This window comes from Onychomys torridus, chromosome 2, assembly GCF_903995425.1.
Source record: "Onychomys torridus chromosome 2, mOncTor1.1, whole genome shotgun sequence".
Taxonomy (NCBI): domain Eukaryota; kingdom Metazoa; phylum Chordata; class Mammalia; order Rodentia; family Cricetidae; genus Onychomys; species Onychomys torridus.
The window spans coordinates 143,461,722-143,479,121 of record NC_050444.1 but is presented as its reverse complement, the minus strand read 5'-3'; the positions used below and the strand labels follow the sequence as shown (position 1 = coordinate 143,479,121).

The 17,400-nt window shown below is 40.6% G+C and overlaps 1 protein-coding gene across 2 annotated transcripts in view; it reads right to left on the bottom strand.

The window, feature by feature from the left end:
* Positions 1–1,457: 1,457 nt before the first annotated feature.
* Positions 1,458–17,400, bottom strand: part of Ptp4a2 (protein tyrosine phosphatase 4A2) — a 31,171-nt gene continuing 15,228 nt past the window's right edge. For both annotated transcript variants that reach the window (XM_036178435.1, XM_036178436.1), the window contains exons 2-6: positions 14,938–15,634; positions 12,112–12,204; positions 6,750–6,880; positions 5,541–5,615; positions 1,458–3,760 (exon numbers count right to left, since the gene is read on the bottom strand). In XM_036178435.1, the coding sequence (XP_036034328.1) occupies positions 3,652–3,760; positions 5,541–5,615; positions 6,750–6,880; positions 12,112–12,204; positions 14,938–15,033 (504 nt within the window). In that variant the 5' untranslated portion in view covers positions 15,034–15,634 and the 3' untranslated portion in view covers positions 1,458–3,651. The remainder of the gene's footprint in view (positions 3,761–5,540; positions 5,616–6,749; positions 6,881–12,111; positions 12,205–14,937; positions 15,635–17,400) is intronic.

Genomic DNA, 17,400 nt, shown 5'->3' with positions numbered 1-17,400 from the left:
ATAGATGGAAATGCTTGTCTTAAGCTTTAAAAAAAAAAAAAAAAAAAAAAGTAATGGGGCTGGGGAGTTACCTGGTGATTGCTTTTGCTGGTTCTGCAGAAGACTCAGGCTCTTGAAGCACTAGTTCCAGTGGACCCAACTGCCTCTTTAGGCTTCCATGGACCCCTGCATGTATGTGGTACACATAAACTCAAGTAGGTACACATTTGCTCACTTTTTAAATCCTAGATATGTTTATAGAATGGGACCCTTTAAACAGGGGTCAATATGTTGGTAGTAACAATTTAAGACAGTACCACAGGTGCCCACCAGAGATGGGTGAGATGTGTGTGTGTCAGGACAGTGTGAAGTTTCTTTTAGAGCTTTAGTGTATTGGCATATACCAGCCAAGACACAGTGTGGAGGTCAGGGAATAGCATTCCTAGTTGGTTCAGACTATCTGGCATTCTTACTGCAGAGGTCTCCAAGCTAGCTAACCTAGGAGCTTCCAGACAGTTCTTGCCTCTGCTTTCCATCTCTCCACAGGAGTGCTGGGATTACAAATATCCAGCTCTTTCGGAGGCTCCAGGGATGAACAGTCTCTTACCTGCAGAGCTGTCTTCCTGGCTCTGTTTCTAGGTTTAAAAACCAACCAATCAGAGCTAAAGTGAGCAAGGAGAAAGCGCAAATGAGACAGATGTGGCAGGTCTGAGACAATGCATGAGGCCACAAGACTTTAGACTCACTAGCATGTAGAGCTGCACAATTTCAGGGTAGGAGTAGTTGGCTTAACCACACAGTCCAGCCAGAATGAAGACAAGGCATAGCAATTTCCTGTAGAGCTAATTATCACAACCAGCCAAAGAATCTAAGGGAGCTAATGTAGAGGACAAGATTAACGCTAAACTGTGGGACCAACAGCTTGTAGATAGCACAGCACAAAGCCATCCATCCACTGTAACTTTGTTTGCCAAAACAAGGTCTTGCCATGTAGCCTAGGGCAGCCTTGAATGCCCTGATCCTCCATCCCCCAAGCTAGAGTGCTTAAATTACAGATGCTTACCACCACACCCAGCTTCCACTCACTAAGACTAAGGTCCTCTAAAGCAGAATTCATCTTTTAATTCTTTGTACCTTGGCACTTTATCTAGCTTACCAATTATTAAAGAGAAATTCTATGATACATAAAGCAGATAATTCTCTACTTTTAAGAGTTTAAAGAAAAATTGTAATGCCTTATCCAAGCCTATGATGTAAGCAAATTCCTTAGAATGAGACATTGAATTCCTATACTGTTGTGTCCAAGAGGTGAAACAGAAAAATGTACTACTTGCAGGTCAGGGACACCTAACTGAACACTTCCCACTTCACCTCTTGGAAGCACATTATCAGGACACAAACCAGGTCTTGAGAATCCCAGAGAAAGGAGAGCAAACAAACTCAATTTGGAGGTGGGGGGGAAAAAAAAATCGCACAAAGAGCATGTAAAATATGTTTTATTGTTCTTTAAAAGGGTTCAGGATTTGGTTTTAAATCAGGCTGCACACCTTTCAAAAGTTTGACATCTCTCTCACCATGCCAAACTGGCTTCCACTAGGAATACTTCATTAAATCCAAAAGAAAAAAAAAAGTTTTAATTTTGAGGGAAAAAAGTCCAGTTCTGAGAACAGTTAACATTAGTCTTATTTAAAACAATATGACGGTTGTTTTATGTTGCTTTATCCACCCTTCTCCTCACACAGAACCAGGAATGTACTCTATCTCAAGTAGGCACTGATTCCGATGGGACACCTGCATGCACATAACCTCATGGGAACACATATGCTCGTGCACAAATGTACACACCAAACTTCTGAACATGTCAAGTGGAAAAGGGTTTGCTGGTATTGATCAAAACCCCTGGAGTCAACAGTCAATCTAAACTTAGAAGGGAAGATATTTTGATCTTGAGTTTATGTTAAAGCGATCTATTGTCGTCATGTTCTGAAAGAAGAGAATTTTGGGTTGTATCATCATTTTTTACTTTAAAATTCTAGAAACAATGTCAAAAAAGCATTATTTTTCATTTTCTGGGATGAGGCAGGAAGGACTCCACAGACTAATTTAATTAAAAGCAGAACAATCCCTGCAATAGTATAGAGGCAGTTCACAAAGCTGCCAGCCACCGAGGTACCATCAATGAGATGTTGTCCATCCTACTGGCCTATCTGTACTAACAAAGCGGGAAGCCTATGGCTCTGCACAATATATTTCCACTGGGACAAGGAAGATTCTAGGCCTGCACTCAGGGCTTGACATTCACTGTCAAGTACCGAACATTTAGGTGAAGAGGGTGCCAGAGTCCCTGGAGATGCCTTTCCACTGCAGCCTGGTCAACTGTCTTCTGCAAATAAGGAAAAAACAGCTTTTCTGTATCAACACATTTAACAGACAACCCGAAAAATGCTACCACATGATGCCAAGAGTGGAGTCCCCTTTGCTATTCACTTTATTGCTTGCCATTGCCTGTGGATACACACTGACTAGATATTACTGGCTTTGACAGTGATTTCTTTTTAATCTCAGAAGAATCTAGTAATAACAAGGTAATAGGTGGTTACACTAACTGTACATAGAGTAATTTGGAAAACCACCATCACAGACATTCTCAAGACCAAAATACTGTGAATATCCTGTTGCTCCTCTATTTCTGAAATCAGCCCTAAAATTTTAAGATATTGCTTTTCCATGACATCGTTAGATAGCAAATCCACAACCCATAGTTCTACAGTTGTAGAAATATGCTAACTCTCCTAGACAGACCATCGATGGCCTGGAGCCATCTCTGGTTTCTGGGATGCCCACTTCTTCCACTATTGGGAAAGGATTCTCATCTCAGCTAAGTTCCAGGAGACAGACTCCTCTTTAAGATGTCATTTCCTCACCATTTACCAAAACAAACTGCTCCTGGCTACCTTTCATGCCTAAGTGAGGAAGAGGAACTAAGGTGAACACCCACCATCACTAGACTAAACAACCACCTAGATCATAGAACAGATGCGCACTGCTTTTTCTTTGCTTGTTTTTTTTTTTTTTTTGGAGCTTTTTTTTTTTGGGGGGGGGTTGTTGTTGTTTTCCTAAAAGTGCCCAGGTAGGCTCAAGGCTGCAGACACAAGCACATCTACAGCAACAAGGGTTTCTTTCTATTCCATCTACATGTATTGGGGGGAGGGGCACCGGGACAGGAAGAAAGATGGGGAAAATCTACCTCCCCCAAATCCTACCACAAGGAGACCTATGTGCCAAGCATAATGGAAGTGTGTGCTCCCCAACAACTGGCTCCACACTGGTTAATATTCTGCTGGTTTTCCTCAGATTATCTATTTTGAAAAAAGTTTAAAAAACACAGGAGATTTTGAAATAATTCAATCCTGGCAGAAATCAAAACTCCAAAACTAGGAGCAAAATCATCTTTCACTAAATTAATCCCTTTTCCTTTCTTTTTTCTTTTCTTAAACATTTTATTCGTGTTATAGAGGGATTTCTTTATCATTTGCTTTCTTCTCAATCATTAGGAGTTGAGGAGTACTGAATCCATCACTACTTTGATGACACAGGTAAGATTCCAGATTCACATTTCCAGGTACCAAGAGTTCCCTCTAATGCCACGATCCGTTCAGCCTTCCTCTACGTCTACTGAACACAGCAATGCCCATTGGTATCTCTGAAGCGTAATCGCATCTTAGGTCGGTATTTCTCCAAGTAAAGCAGCTGTTTGGAATTGAATGCTCCCCTTCTTTTTCTGAAAATACAAGAATGGTACACTATCATATAGCAAAGAACTGCACAGCTTACATAAATGTACTATTTATGGCATAATGCCATCTAAGCCAGCTCTCCCCAGATGAAAACCTGCTTATTCCCCATACCGCATCACTTTTAAAAGCTGGTACATGAACTTGGTTGTTTTGTTTGTTTGGTTGGTTGGTTTTATGAGACAGAGTTTCTATATGTAGCTCTGACTGTCCTGGAACTTGCACTGTAGACCAGGCTGGCCTTGAACTCACAGAGATCTGCCTGCCTCTGCCTCCCGAGTACTGAGATTAATGGTATGTGCTACTGCCACCCAGCTACAGACACGTTCTTCTGGAGTTTTTGTTTTTTGGTGTTTTGGTTTTTTTTAAGGTTTGTTTATTTATTTATTTATTTATTTATTTATTTATTATGTACACAGAAGAGGGCACCAGATCTCATCACAGATGGTTGTGAGCCACCATGTGGTTTCTGGGAATTGAACTCAGGACCTCTGGAAGAGCAGTCAGTGCTCTTAACCTCTAAGCCATCTCTCTCCAGCCCTGGAGTTTTTTTGTTTTTGTTTATTTTTTGGTTTTTTAGAGACAAGGTTTCTATAGTTGTCCTGGAACCTGGAACTCACTCTGTAGACCAGACAAGCCTCCAACTCACAGAGATCCACCTGCCTCTGCCTCCTGAGTGCTGGGATTAAAGGCGTGGGCCACCTTTAAACTCAAGCCCCTCCAAAAGAAGTTTCTTTTCTTTTCTTTTTTTTCCTGAGACAGGGTTTCTCTGTGTAGCCCTGAAACTCACTTTGTAGCTCAGGCTGGCCTCAAATACTGAGATCTGCCTTCCTCTGCCACCCGAGTTTGAATTTCTTTGCCCATCATGTAGTTTATTTAAAAGAGATCAGCAGAGTTGATCAGTAACACCTGACTACACTCTTTCCAATGAGATGAACAGAGTCTTCAGGTCAGAATGAGAAACAAGCATTTAGTACGCTTTAAAAAACTAAAACTAGAGTATATGAAGACAAATTCTCATGTTCAGGACAGACTGGAGTGGCAGTGGGATACCGTCATCTCAGCGCTGAGAACCAGACACTTCATGTCTCCTGTCAGTCTTTTCTTCCTCCTCTTAATTTTGTTTATATATAAAAAAAAAAAGGAACATGGCCTATTATTTCAGACCAGTGTCGGGGATGTCAGATTACTACCATTATAATTTTGTATGGAAATAGGTCATTCAAGAGTACCAAGTAGGGACTGGAGAGATGGCTCATTGATTAAGAACACTGGCTGCTCTTCCAGAGGACCTGGGTTCTGTTCCTAGCACCCATATGGCAGCTCCTGTCTATAACTCGTTCCAGGGGATTGACATCCTTACACATACATGCATGCAAAACACCAACGCACATAAAATTAAATAAATAATGTTAAAGTACCAAAGTGATTAATCTGTTCCTCCATGCATTCCTTTTGCCTGCTGGTCACATGAAATTGCACTGGGTGCTATTATGAAATCCACTGAAAACAGCACTCCTCAATCTACTCACTGTCAAGATTCCTAGACATCAAACCACGTACTACCATGCCCAAATTTGACATCTAAATTAAAAGAACAATCTTACAAACTCCTGGTAGTCTTTGTCACTTGCCTTTGTCTTTTTTATTCAAACAGTATTTTAAGCACAGACCAGCCACTTCTTACCTATTTCAAATGGCTCAATAACCTCTTCCTCATGCATAGCCCCACTTAGGGTTTCTGCACAGACAACTGTATATACTCACTGTCTTATGAACTGAACGGCATCTTCATACTTCATTCCACACTCGATCAATGCAAGTGCAACCAGCACAGGAGCCCTGCAGAGAAGGCCATCGTAAGTGTCCACAGTATTAGAATCTAAAGTGTGCACTGGTTTTAACGGAAAGCTTATACATTACCAATTTGAGCTTTGTGCTGGGTATGGTGGCACATGCCTTTAATACCAGCATTTGGAAGACAGGTAGATCTCTGTGAGTTTAAGGACAGCCTGGTCTACACAGTGAGTTCTAGGACAGCCAGGGCTATAAAACAGAGAAACCATGTCGCCAAAAAAATTTTAAAAATTAAAAATAAGGAGAGAAAAAAAAAGAAAAGAAAAAACTAACTCAAGCTTTTTCACCTCATCTGGGTAACTTGATATTTTCTTTTCTTCAGAGACAAGGTCTTGCTATGTACACCAGGCTGGCCTCACATTTACTCACACTCATTGACAATCCTTCTTGCCTCCCTCCCACCACCACCACCACACTCAGCCTCTCTATCCCCCCACCCCCAAAGAAAGGTGTCTTAGAAAGCCCATTGATAGGACACCATCTCGACTACCTGAGACAGGCAGCAGAAATAAAGCCACCCAGTAAAGCCTCACACCACCTTTAGCCTTCAAGAGAAGGGCTGAAACGTCCAACCTCATGAAGAAACCTTAACATACTAAAGTGCTAAGCAGAGCTAATAGCCCAAGTCACCACCACCTGGAGGCAATGGCATCTCACAGGGAGTTGAGTCACAGCGCACTCATAAATTGGCACTTAAACTTCTGCAAGCATATTTGGCAGAAAAGGTTCTAAAATCAGTCAATTCTCAGTGTCCATACATTGCTGTTCGAGTTTAAAAGTAACCTTGTTAACTCCCTTTCATTTCAATCCAAACCCAACCATGTACAGATACTTTAACCTCTAAAACTATTTCAATTTTGTTGCCCACTTAATGACCTAAGTATCTTTATTTCTTGAAATGGGGCACGGACCCTCACTACATGCAATATAGCATTAGAATCCAATCCAGAACCAACACAGTTGGCTCTTAAGAAAGCTTATTACACTGGCATTTGCTCATTTCCTTTCCAATAATTTAGTATCATTTAGTTACTAAATGCAAGTTCTACCAAGGTGAAATTTTCAGTTGGCTTTCTTAGACACACCAATAAATTCAGAAAAAAAAGTAAAAGTTCTTACCTTCCCAACCCTGCCACGCAATGCACTGCAACACAGCAACCTGGCTCTTCACGAAATTTGGTTTTTAGCAGGTTCAGCCAATCATCTACTATTTGATTAGGGGGTGGAGCTCCATCATCAAATGGCCAATCCTGAAAAGAAATGACTTCTTACATTCAACTGGTATGTTCTTAGGGACTAACATCCTAATACAGATGAACTGAAAATAGTAGCCAGGGCAGGCAAGCTTAACTAAATTAACTGCATCACTTAAACCTATTCTTTTGTTTTATTCTGAAACAGAGTTTCTCTTGTAGCCTTAGGTGTTCTGGAACTCACTCTGTAGCCCAGGCTGGCCTTGAACTCACACAGATCCTCCTGCCTCTGCCTCTCAGGTGCTGGGATTAAAGGCATGTGCCACTACTGCTAGGCTCTGTACAACTATTCTTCACACAATTCTAATCACTGCTAAAAAAAAAAAAAAAAAAAATCCAAAACCAAAATTTCAATCTGCCAAGTTAAGCCTTCAAAAATGATCTATAATCAAACGCCATCCATACACATCTAAAGACAGACATACACATAAACATTGCAAACTGAACCTAGGGACTTATAGGCACTAGGCAAGCATCCTACCACTTACCTCCCCCAGCCCTATCTTTACCAAGAACTGTTGTGTCACAGATCTAGAGCAGCTGAGAACAAGTGCCTGGACAGACATTGCTAACCACTGTAGGTCCCCTGGAAGTGTGTGCCGGATGGAGTCTCACTGGTTCATGGAGTCTCACTGGTTCCTTCACAACTGCTTCTGAGAATTATCCCTTGGGCTATAAGATCTTTTGCTTAGAGAATGGTTTTCTGAAATCTCTGTTTTTCATTTCTTTCTGAAATACTATCTTTGTGTAAATAAAATTAGAAGGGGGGGATTAAACCTCCACCCAAATAATACAGGTCATTTAGTAAGGACAGTGTCAATGATAGGCTCCTAAGAGGATTTTTTTTTTTTTTTTTTTTTTAAGCTGAGGATTGAACCCAGGGCCTCAAGCGGCGCTCTGCTCTACCACTGAGCTAAATCCCCAACCCTTGAGATGATTTTTTAAGCATCCTGTTTTATGGTCTCATATAGTCTAAACTGACCTTTAACTTGAGAATGACCTTGGACTTCTGATCCTTCCAACTTCTACCTCCCAAATTCTAAGATTACAGGCATGTGCTGAAATACCTTTCACTTCCTCTTTTAGTGAGGAGACAGGGTCTCTATAGAGCCCTGCCAAACCTTGAACTCAATAGAGTCCTCTAGTCCCAACTGCTGAGACTAAAGGTGTATGCTTCCACAGCTCACCCAGCCTCCCTCTCTGTCTAGTCATCAATCTGGGTTGTCTTTCAGCCCTCCTTGCATTTACCAAACAGCACATTACTGCTTGTTTAGTCTTTGCTGTTACATAGGCAAGAGGTCCTAATAACTCCAACACAAATGGGCAGGATTCACCACATTTTATGCACTCTTTCCCCCTCCTAAAGGACAAAAATGAAATGGGGAATCCTTTTAAAGCTCCAGACTATTGTGCTGAGACTAAGTAAGAATACTAGAAAAGAAACAAGCACTAAACTGATTCAGCAATCATTACTGGCACCAGTGGAATATTCTAAGTAGCCATTGGCCATGACAGCAAATTATGTTTGAATTGTCAACTATACCTCATAATTAAAGGGCTGCCAGTGTTACAACAATTGTCACTACAGTTAAACTGTAAACCCTAATGGAGAGCTTACTTCCTCTAACACTTCCTTAAAGTGTACCTGGATAAAAAACAATGCACATAACATGCTGCCCTCACTGATAGGCAGTTTGTGTGTTTTTTGTTCTTTTAACATTTTTAGACAGGGTCTCAATATGTAGATCTGGCTAGTCTGGAACTCCTTATGTAGACCAGATTAGCTTCAATCTCAAATAGATTCACCTGCTGCTGCCTCCCATTGGCTCCCCCTCCTCCTGCCTCGTTTCCCAAGTGCTGGGACTGCAGGCATAGGCAACACAACAGCTGTCTTTCTTAAAAAGAAGCATTAAGGGCTGGAGAGATGGCTCAGAGGTTAAGAGCACTTGCTGCCCTTCCAGAGTTCCTGAGTTCAATTCCCAGCAATCACATGGTGACTCCCAACCATCTGTAATGAGATCTGGCGCCCTCTTCTGGCCTGCAGGTAGAACACTGTATACATAATAAATAAATCTTCTAAAAAAAGAGCATTAAACAAATAGAAATATCAGAACCTACAGTACCGACACTGACATCACTACCAGCTAACTGGTTTATCCCAATTCCCCTGGACTAGAGTGACTCTTTCCAAAAACCTTTTTACTGGGAAAATATAAATAAATCTGTGTGGGAAAAGGTAACCTCCTCATTTTCTTCAAGTTTAAGTAAGACCTTTAATTTTATCTGGGCACAGCTATTTAAAACAAAACAGAAAGCCAAACTTAAAGGGTTGGAATAAATCCCAGACCCAGCATTATCTTCTACAAACTAATTTAAGTTCTCTAGCTCATTCTATTTTATGAAGGTGTTTGCCAACATTACTGCTTCAAAGACCATGGCCAATCCAAAGTCTTCTCATACTGCTCATTATCAAAGCAAGGTGATTTCTCATATACCCACTAAGAACACACAAGAGGGAAAAATTAACTTGTATTCAGCTTAATTTGAATATTCTGTTTTCTGAAACAGGATTTCATATGAAGCTCAGGTTGGCCTTGACCTTCCTTCATTGTTCAGGACCAATCTAGTCCTGAACTTGTCATTTTCCTGCTCAGCTTCCCAAGCGCTGAGTGAGAGATGCACCACACTTCAAAAATTTTTAAATCTTTCCTTAAAATACACAGGACTAGGCAAGCTTGATGGCTCCACACATGTACACAATAATGAAAAACAAAATTTTATTTATAAAAGTTGAAAACAAGGCTAGAGAGATGGCTCAGTGTTTAAGAGCACTTACTGATCTTCCAGAGGACCTGGGTTCAATTCCCAGAACCCTTATCAAGTGGCTCACAACCACCAGTAGCTCCAGCAGATCAGAACATGAAAACACATGTATGCACACATTTAAAAATGCTAACATTTAAGCTGGGCGGTGGTGGCGCACGCCTTTAATCCCAGCACTTGGGAGGCAGAACCAGGCGGATGGATCTCTGTGAGTTCCAGGCCAGCCTGGGCTACCAAATGAGTTCTAGGAAAGGCGCAAAGCTACACAGAGAAACCCTGTCTCGGAAAAACAAAAAACAAAAAACAAAAAATTAACATTTAAAAATTAAACTAAGCCAGGTGGTGGTGGTGCATGCCTGTAATCCCAGCACTCGGGAGGCAGAGGCAGGCGGATCTCTTGTGAGTTCGAGGCCAGCCTGGTCTACAGAGCTAGTTCCAGGACAGCCTCCAAAGCTACAGAGAAAGAAACCCTGTCTCGAAAAACAAAAAAACAAAACAAAACAAAAAAATAAATAAACTAAAAACACCACAGAACCAGGCTGGGGACATGGCTCAGCTGGTAGAGTGCTTGCTTGTAGCATTTAGGAAGCACTGGGCTCACCCTCCAAGAACTGCATAAAGTAACCACAGCACACACACCTGTCCTCCTCAGCACTGGGAGGTAAAGGAAGGAAGGTCGGTTCAAAGTCATCCTCAATCACATAATGAGTTTGAGGCCTACCTATATAACATGAAGCTGCCTCAAAAAAATAAACTCACAGGGCTGCATTCTATACACATAATCTTACCGACAGCAGTTCCAGCCCATGGACTAGTCTCTTAGAAAAAAATGCAAGCCAATTGTTTCAATGCCAAGCAGTGAACTTTTTTAAAAATAATTTATTTATGTGTACTTTATATGCATTGGTGTTTTGCCTGCTTTTATGTCTGTGAGGGTATTGGATCCCCTGGAACAAACTGTACCTAAACTGTTAGGTACAAACAGCTGTGAGCAGCCATGTGTATAATCGGAATTGAACCCAGGTCCTCGGAAGAGCAGTTGGTGATCTTAACTGCTGAGCTATCTCTCCAGCCCCGCAGTGAAATCATTAAAAAACATGTTTTCACTAAAGCAAAAGTGAGAAAAGTATGGGTCACAAATATGAGATGACTGACCAACAAGGAAACTTACCTGTATCAACTGCCCTCCAAGCCACTGACCAAGTCCGTACCTGAGGAGTCACAGAACCATCTACCTCCCATTACTTTCTTCCCAGTTACTCACAAAAGCTCCAGCTCTCTTCCTACTACATTGCTCTCAAAAAGGCATAGAAGACTGCAAGGTCATTTCATTCCTAAGAGTTACTCTTGTGAGCCAATTATTCAGGGGAAATGGTAGAGGCTTTTTTGTTTTGCTTTGTTTTTGTTCCAAATAAGAGTCTCTTACTGTCTGTAAAGAAACAGCAGTTAGCATGCTTGCTTTGTATTCAAACCGAACTAGTCTAACCCTACTAGAGCTCTTGAAGAAGGCTACCAAAGAGTACTCTGTACCAAGATGCCTTCTCCTAGCCTTCAGCTTTTGCTCCTGCCTTTTTGTCCTCTACAAATGATCCACAAAACACTAAGTCACTAAGGTCATACTTACAAACTGGGAGAGGATATTTCCATATGAAGTATTTCTGATGGAAATTATTATATTCAAATTAGTAGCCTAGAAACAAAAGCTAAATACTGCATTAATCCCCAAAATAAAAAAATAACAATTTCCATTGTGGGTGTGGCCATGTGGGGGTTTTGAGACAGGATCTCCCTGTTGTATCCTTCACTGGCCTGGAACTCACTGTGTAGACCAAGATGACCCTGAAATCAGAGAGCCTCCTGCCGCTAGAACTAACTTTATCCCCCCACCCCCCAGCTGAGGATCAAACCCAGGGCCTTGTGCTTGCTAGGCAAGTACTCTACCACTGAGCTAAATCCCCAACCCCATAGAATTAACTTTTTGAGACATGGTCTTTTTACTTGGGTTCTGAAGGTCAATCTCAGGTCCTCATGCTTTGACAGAAACGTTTCACTCTCTGAGACATTTCCCAGTCCCCAATTTCCATGTTTTAGGATTAAGTGTCTACTTGATTCTGCCTTTCATTTGTTGAAAATACACTACAGTTGTAGACTCCAAGGACACAATAAATGCTGCTGCTCATTTATCAATCCAAAGAAAACTCTAGAAGACTGCTATCAAAACTGCTTATTCAGAGGGATCTCTGAGTTGCAAGCAGTTGGTTTACATAGCAAATTTAAAAAATTAAAATCTCAAATTAAAAAAAACTGCCTATTACCTTGGCACTTGAGTATCAAGCTTCATAAATATTAGTGTTTGAAATGTCAAGATGTATTTGTAGGAACAAGCAAAGACACTATGCACTCACTAGAACGTGGACTCCTTCTTTCTCAACTGGAGCTTTATCATATGTAGCATCACAAACTCGAACCAAAGTTGTCACTCCATACTTCTTAAGTTCCTTTAAAGAAAGACAGTCATCAGAAAACTTGTTCAGGGAATCTGGAACTGGTTTTCAGAAACATACAAGCCGAAACTATGCAGTGTTGTTCTTAGGCAAAGCTCAAAACTGATCTCACTGCAGCAACATATAGCAGACACACAGTCCTTGTGGAAAAATTCATCTTTATAAAGGTCAACCAGTGTAGCAGCACAGCACAAAAACTTTCAAAGTTCATGCATACAACACTGACCTAGAAATTCTATTCTTGGGATTTCATTGAAAAGAGGTAATTAAGACAGAACAGCTTACACAACATCTTCATCATATGTAGAACAGAATGGTAAACAGTTGAAATGTTTATTAATGTTCCCCAAAAAAAGGGAATGATTAAGGGAGGGATAGTACACCCAGACAGATAATATTATGACAACTATGAAAGGAACACTAAAGGGATTGGGGGGACAGTTTTGAATATGTGGTATGACCTTACATAAGTGTATTTATAAATATACACACATGTGGGGGGAAATCCAGAAGCCAGGTATTTAACAACTCAATGTTTTTGTTGTTGTTGCTTTGTTTATAGTTTTTCCAGGACAGGGTTTTCTTTGTGTAGCCCTAACTGTCCTGAAACTCGCTCTGTAGCCCAGGCTGGCCTCAAACTCACAGAGATCCACTTGCCTCTGCCTCCTGAGTGCTGGATGAAGGGCATTCAACACCATGCCTGGCTCTTATTTTGCTTTTCTATATATTTTGGGTTTTGTGTAATAAGCATTTATTGCTTTTCTAAAGAGTAAGTTTAATTTTGAAATTAGGAAGAAAAAGTGATTTAAAAAGAGCTAGTAAACAATTATAAGCAAATGCCTTGCTCCTTTAAAGAGAAAATACAGGTCAGGAATGGCTCTCCAGAGGCAAAAGCAGGCAGAACTCCAGAGGTTCAAGACCAGACAAGGTTATATAGTGAGACCCTTGTCTAAAAAATCTTATTCACATTTATTCATTTTTGTACCTGCACTTGTGAACATACCACAATGCACACATGGAGGTTCCAAAACAATTTTCAAAATTCAGTTCTCTCCTTCCACCATATAGGTTTGGTGGTAAGTGCTTTTATCCACTGAACCATCTCACCACCTCCCAGCTAGGAATTTTAAAAATGAATTTCAAGTGAGCCTAGGGGCACAGACCTGTAATTTTTGCTGCCTAGATGGCTAGACAAAAGAATCACAAATTCAAGACCCACCTGAGCTATGGGATTAAATTAAGGCCAGCCTTCAAAATTTAGTGAGTGAGCCGGGTGGTGGTGGTACACACCTGTAATCCCGGCACTCGGGAGGCAGAGGCAGGTGGATCTAGTCCAGGACAGGCTCCAAAGCTACAGAGGAACCCTGTCTCAAAAAACATAAATAAGTAAGTAAGCAGGCAGATAGATAGATAGATAGATAGATAGATAGACAGACAGACAGATAAATAATAAATAATTTAAGAAAATTTAGTGAGTGCCTCAAAATAAATAAAAAAGGGCAGGGATACAGCTCACTGGCAGTGTATTTGCTTGACATTCATGAGGCGAGGTCTTGGGTTCTATTTCCAGTACCACTGAAGTACGGTGGGGAAAAGTCTCAAAATACATGTGCTAGGGATATATATAAGTCAGTGGAAAGGTCCATACCAAGCCTGCACAAGGTCCTGGTTTCAATCCCCAGTACCACAGAAATGGGAAAAAAAAAATTTTTTAAAAGTTGAAACAATTTTCATGGTTATCACTCAGCAAAAAATTGTGCTGCAACTTTTTTTTACAATAAACATCTATTTGGCATCAGCTTTGCCCCCCATAAAGTGAGAATCCCAGCTGCAAATTCACATTTGATAGTACAACCTATAAAAGACTAAAAACTTTACATTTAAATATTTGCTAAAAGAGTAAAGCGTTTCTTCATTACCAAAAAGGGGGGAACAAATGAGACTCTGTTCTACTACCCATGACCACTTCCTTCCCCCAAATTCCTGGGTTCCTGTATCGTAATAACTACTATTACTAAGTAGTTTGGAGTATCTTTTCACTGAAATTTGAAATATAACATGAGTTTATTCTATTTATTACATTTTAATTTAGTGTGCATGGGACATACACATGTTTGGTAGAGCACGTGTGCGGAGATCAGAGAATACCTTGGGGGAATCAGTTGTCATAGCCTCAAGGATTGAACTGAGGCTGTCACACCCGAGAGTTCTCCTTTCCCCATCTCATCCACCCCCTTAACCTGAGTGACAGCATGACAGGCTTATGTGTCAGTTCTACCAAATGCAATGAGCCACTGGGCAAATTAAATGAATGACTGTGAAGCTGAGTGGTATTATCTGTAAGAAGGAGGAGGGAACAAGCGTGCCTGTGTCATATAGAATTTTTGTACCTTGACCTGAAAAACAAGCAGTGCTCAGTGCTTACTGCAATGTTGAGGACATACTATGCTCAACAAATGTGTTTTATTACTAAAAATGACAAAAAACAAAACAAAACAAAAAAAAAAAAAACTAATGAACATAGAAAGAACACAAGGTTTAAAGTACTAGGTAATCTAGAGTAGCCCCCAAGTTTCTTAGTCTTTAAAAAATTCTATAGTAACAATTCAACCCAATATAAACTATTAAAGAATAAACATTCATAGCTAAATCACACAACTTTATTCTAATTTTAGTAAGACTTTAGCTATAAGTCAATCCCAATAGTAGACTACCCTACAATCTTACCTCTGTGAACTTGTTGAGAGTAGCGTTGGTGGGGTTGTGAGTTATCAGAAAACGCATGTTCTCATAAGAGATCTCCACAGGGGCTGGACGGTTCATTATGGCAAATAAAAAGTGTGAGCGTGCGTGTGTGAATGTGGTAGGGAAAACAGGGGAAGGGGGATCAATGAATCTTGAAATGTTTCTCAGCAGAAAACATTAAAAAGACCACTAAAATGCCTATTATTGATCACTATTTTCTCTATTCAACTTGTTTATTCCTTATGAAGCTTCTCCAACACAGGCAGACGTATTCAGAATCCACTTCAATCCAAATTCAACTTGGGCCTCAATGTCTGCAGATGGATACCTTCAGCCTCCAAAAAAATCCAACTACATACAAAATGTAAGCAGCCTTTCAACTACATTTAGGCACTAGTGAGACAAGTTAAAGGTGTAGGTTCTTTCCACTTTAGTTTACTTGATGCTTAATTTTACTGGAGTCATTCAAAGAAATATGCTTGCAATTAAAAAAAAAAAAAAAAAAAGCCTACTACTTCTGAGGCCAGTCTCGGTGTCCAGAGTCTTCAAGGCAATGTTAATTATGGCACATATATCCCCAAGCTCACTTGTCAGCAAAAACGCTGTGCTGAGCCTGGCAGAAGTCTGCCCTCACACTCAGAATCGCCATAAATGTGCAACGTATATTCCAACGAAAAACCTGGAGAAAAAGCATACGTAACAGGAAGTGAGGTTAAGAACCCAGTAACCATGAAGTCTAAAGTAAAAATACACTCCCTGAGAGCCCAAGACAGGTCAAATATCACCAATGCTAAATGACTGCCACCTATAAAGACGACAAGGGTGCATACACAACAAGAGTCTTAAACACCTTATCTTTTTTCAAAACTGCTTCAATACAGTTCATAGGGGAATAAATTATTTCTAACTCATTTTTCAATGTCTAGATCTTAAAAATTCATTAAAATCACTATTACTTGAAGAAAACGTTCCATCGACTATTTTTTTTTAACTTTCAGCTCACAAAAATGTTGTATTTTTCTGCTTTTGATAGATCTTTCACATATAGCCTTTGTTTAAAATAAGGTATCTATCTGTAATAGGCTGAAGACATTTAACAAAATTCTACTTTTTTTTTTTTTTTTTTTTTGGTTTTTTGATACATGGTTTCTCTCTGTAGTTTTGGTGCCTTTCCTGGATCTCGCTCTGTAGACCAGGCTGGCCTCGAACTCAGAGATCCACCTGGCTCTGCCTCCCGAGTGCTGGGATTAAAGGCGTGCGCCACCACTGCCCGGCCCAAAATTCTACTTCAAAGATTTCATTTTATTAAAATTTTATGCATTACCCTCATTATGATATTAATCCATTAAGCATGGTCAAATTTTTATTTTAGGGTGGGTGCTGATAGACTGCTTTCCTAACAAGCCTAGTTTGATCACCAACCCCTCATAAACTGGTTGTGGTGGCACATGTCCAAAAATCCTAGCAGCTGAAAGGTACAAACAGGGAAATCAGAAATTCCGGGTCATTCTTGGCTATATAGCAAGTTCAAGGCAAGCCTAGACAGACAGACAGACAGACAGACAGACACACACACACACACACACACACACACACACACACACACACACACACACTCCCTCTCTCCCCAAATAGCTGTTATTTACGTGAAAAGAAAAAGAGAAGTGAAAGGACTTCCCTCAAGTTGTCTCAAGTCACATGAACTAACCGGGCCTCGATCTACAGTCTTCTACTGGCTATGTGGTTTTCGTGTTTTAATTTATCACCACTGAGCAGGGTGGTGGCGCACGCCTTTAATCCCAGCACTTGGGCGGCAGAGGCAGGCGGGTCTCCAAAGCGAGATCCAGGAAAGGCGCAAAGCTACAGAGAAAAACCCTGTCTCGAAAAACCAAAAAAGATCATGTATCAAAAATAATGTAGGGGAATCTTTTTTCCCAAAAAAATTTAGAACTGGTGACATATGCCTTTAATCTCAGCACTTAGGAAGCAGAGGCAGGTGGATTTCTGTATGTTTGAGGCAAGTCTGGTCTACAAAGTGAGTTCCAGGCCAGCCAGCACTACATTACATGGTAAGACCTGTCTAAGAAAAATAATAATTCTAGGGCTGGAGAGATGGCTCAGTGGTTGAGACAGTATACTACTTTTGAAAAGAACCCAACTTCAAATTTCAGCACCTACACTGGGTGGCTCACAAACTCCCTGTGACTCCAGCTCCTGAGAGACCCAAAACCTCTAGCGTCCAAGAGTACCTGCACTCATGTGTGCATAGCCAGCAAACACATAAACAAGTAGGGCTAAAAGTAATAATAAAAGTAAATATTTCAAAAAATAATTTTGTAGCCTGGTGTGGTATTGCACGCCTTTAATCTCAGCACTCAGGAGGCAGAGGCAGACCAATCTTTGCGAGTTGAGGCTAACTTGGTGTACAGAGCTAGTTCCAGGACA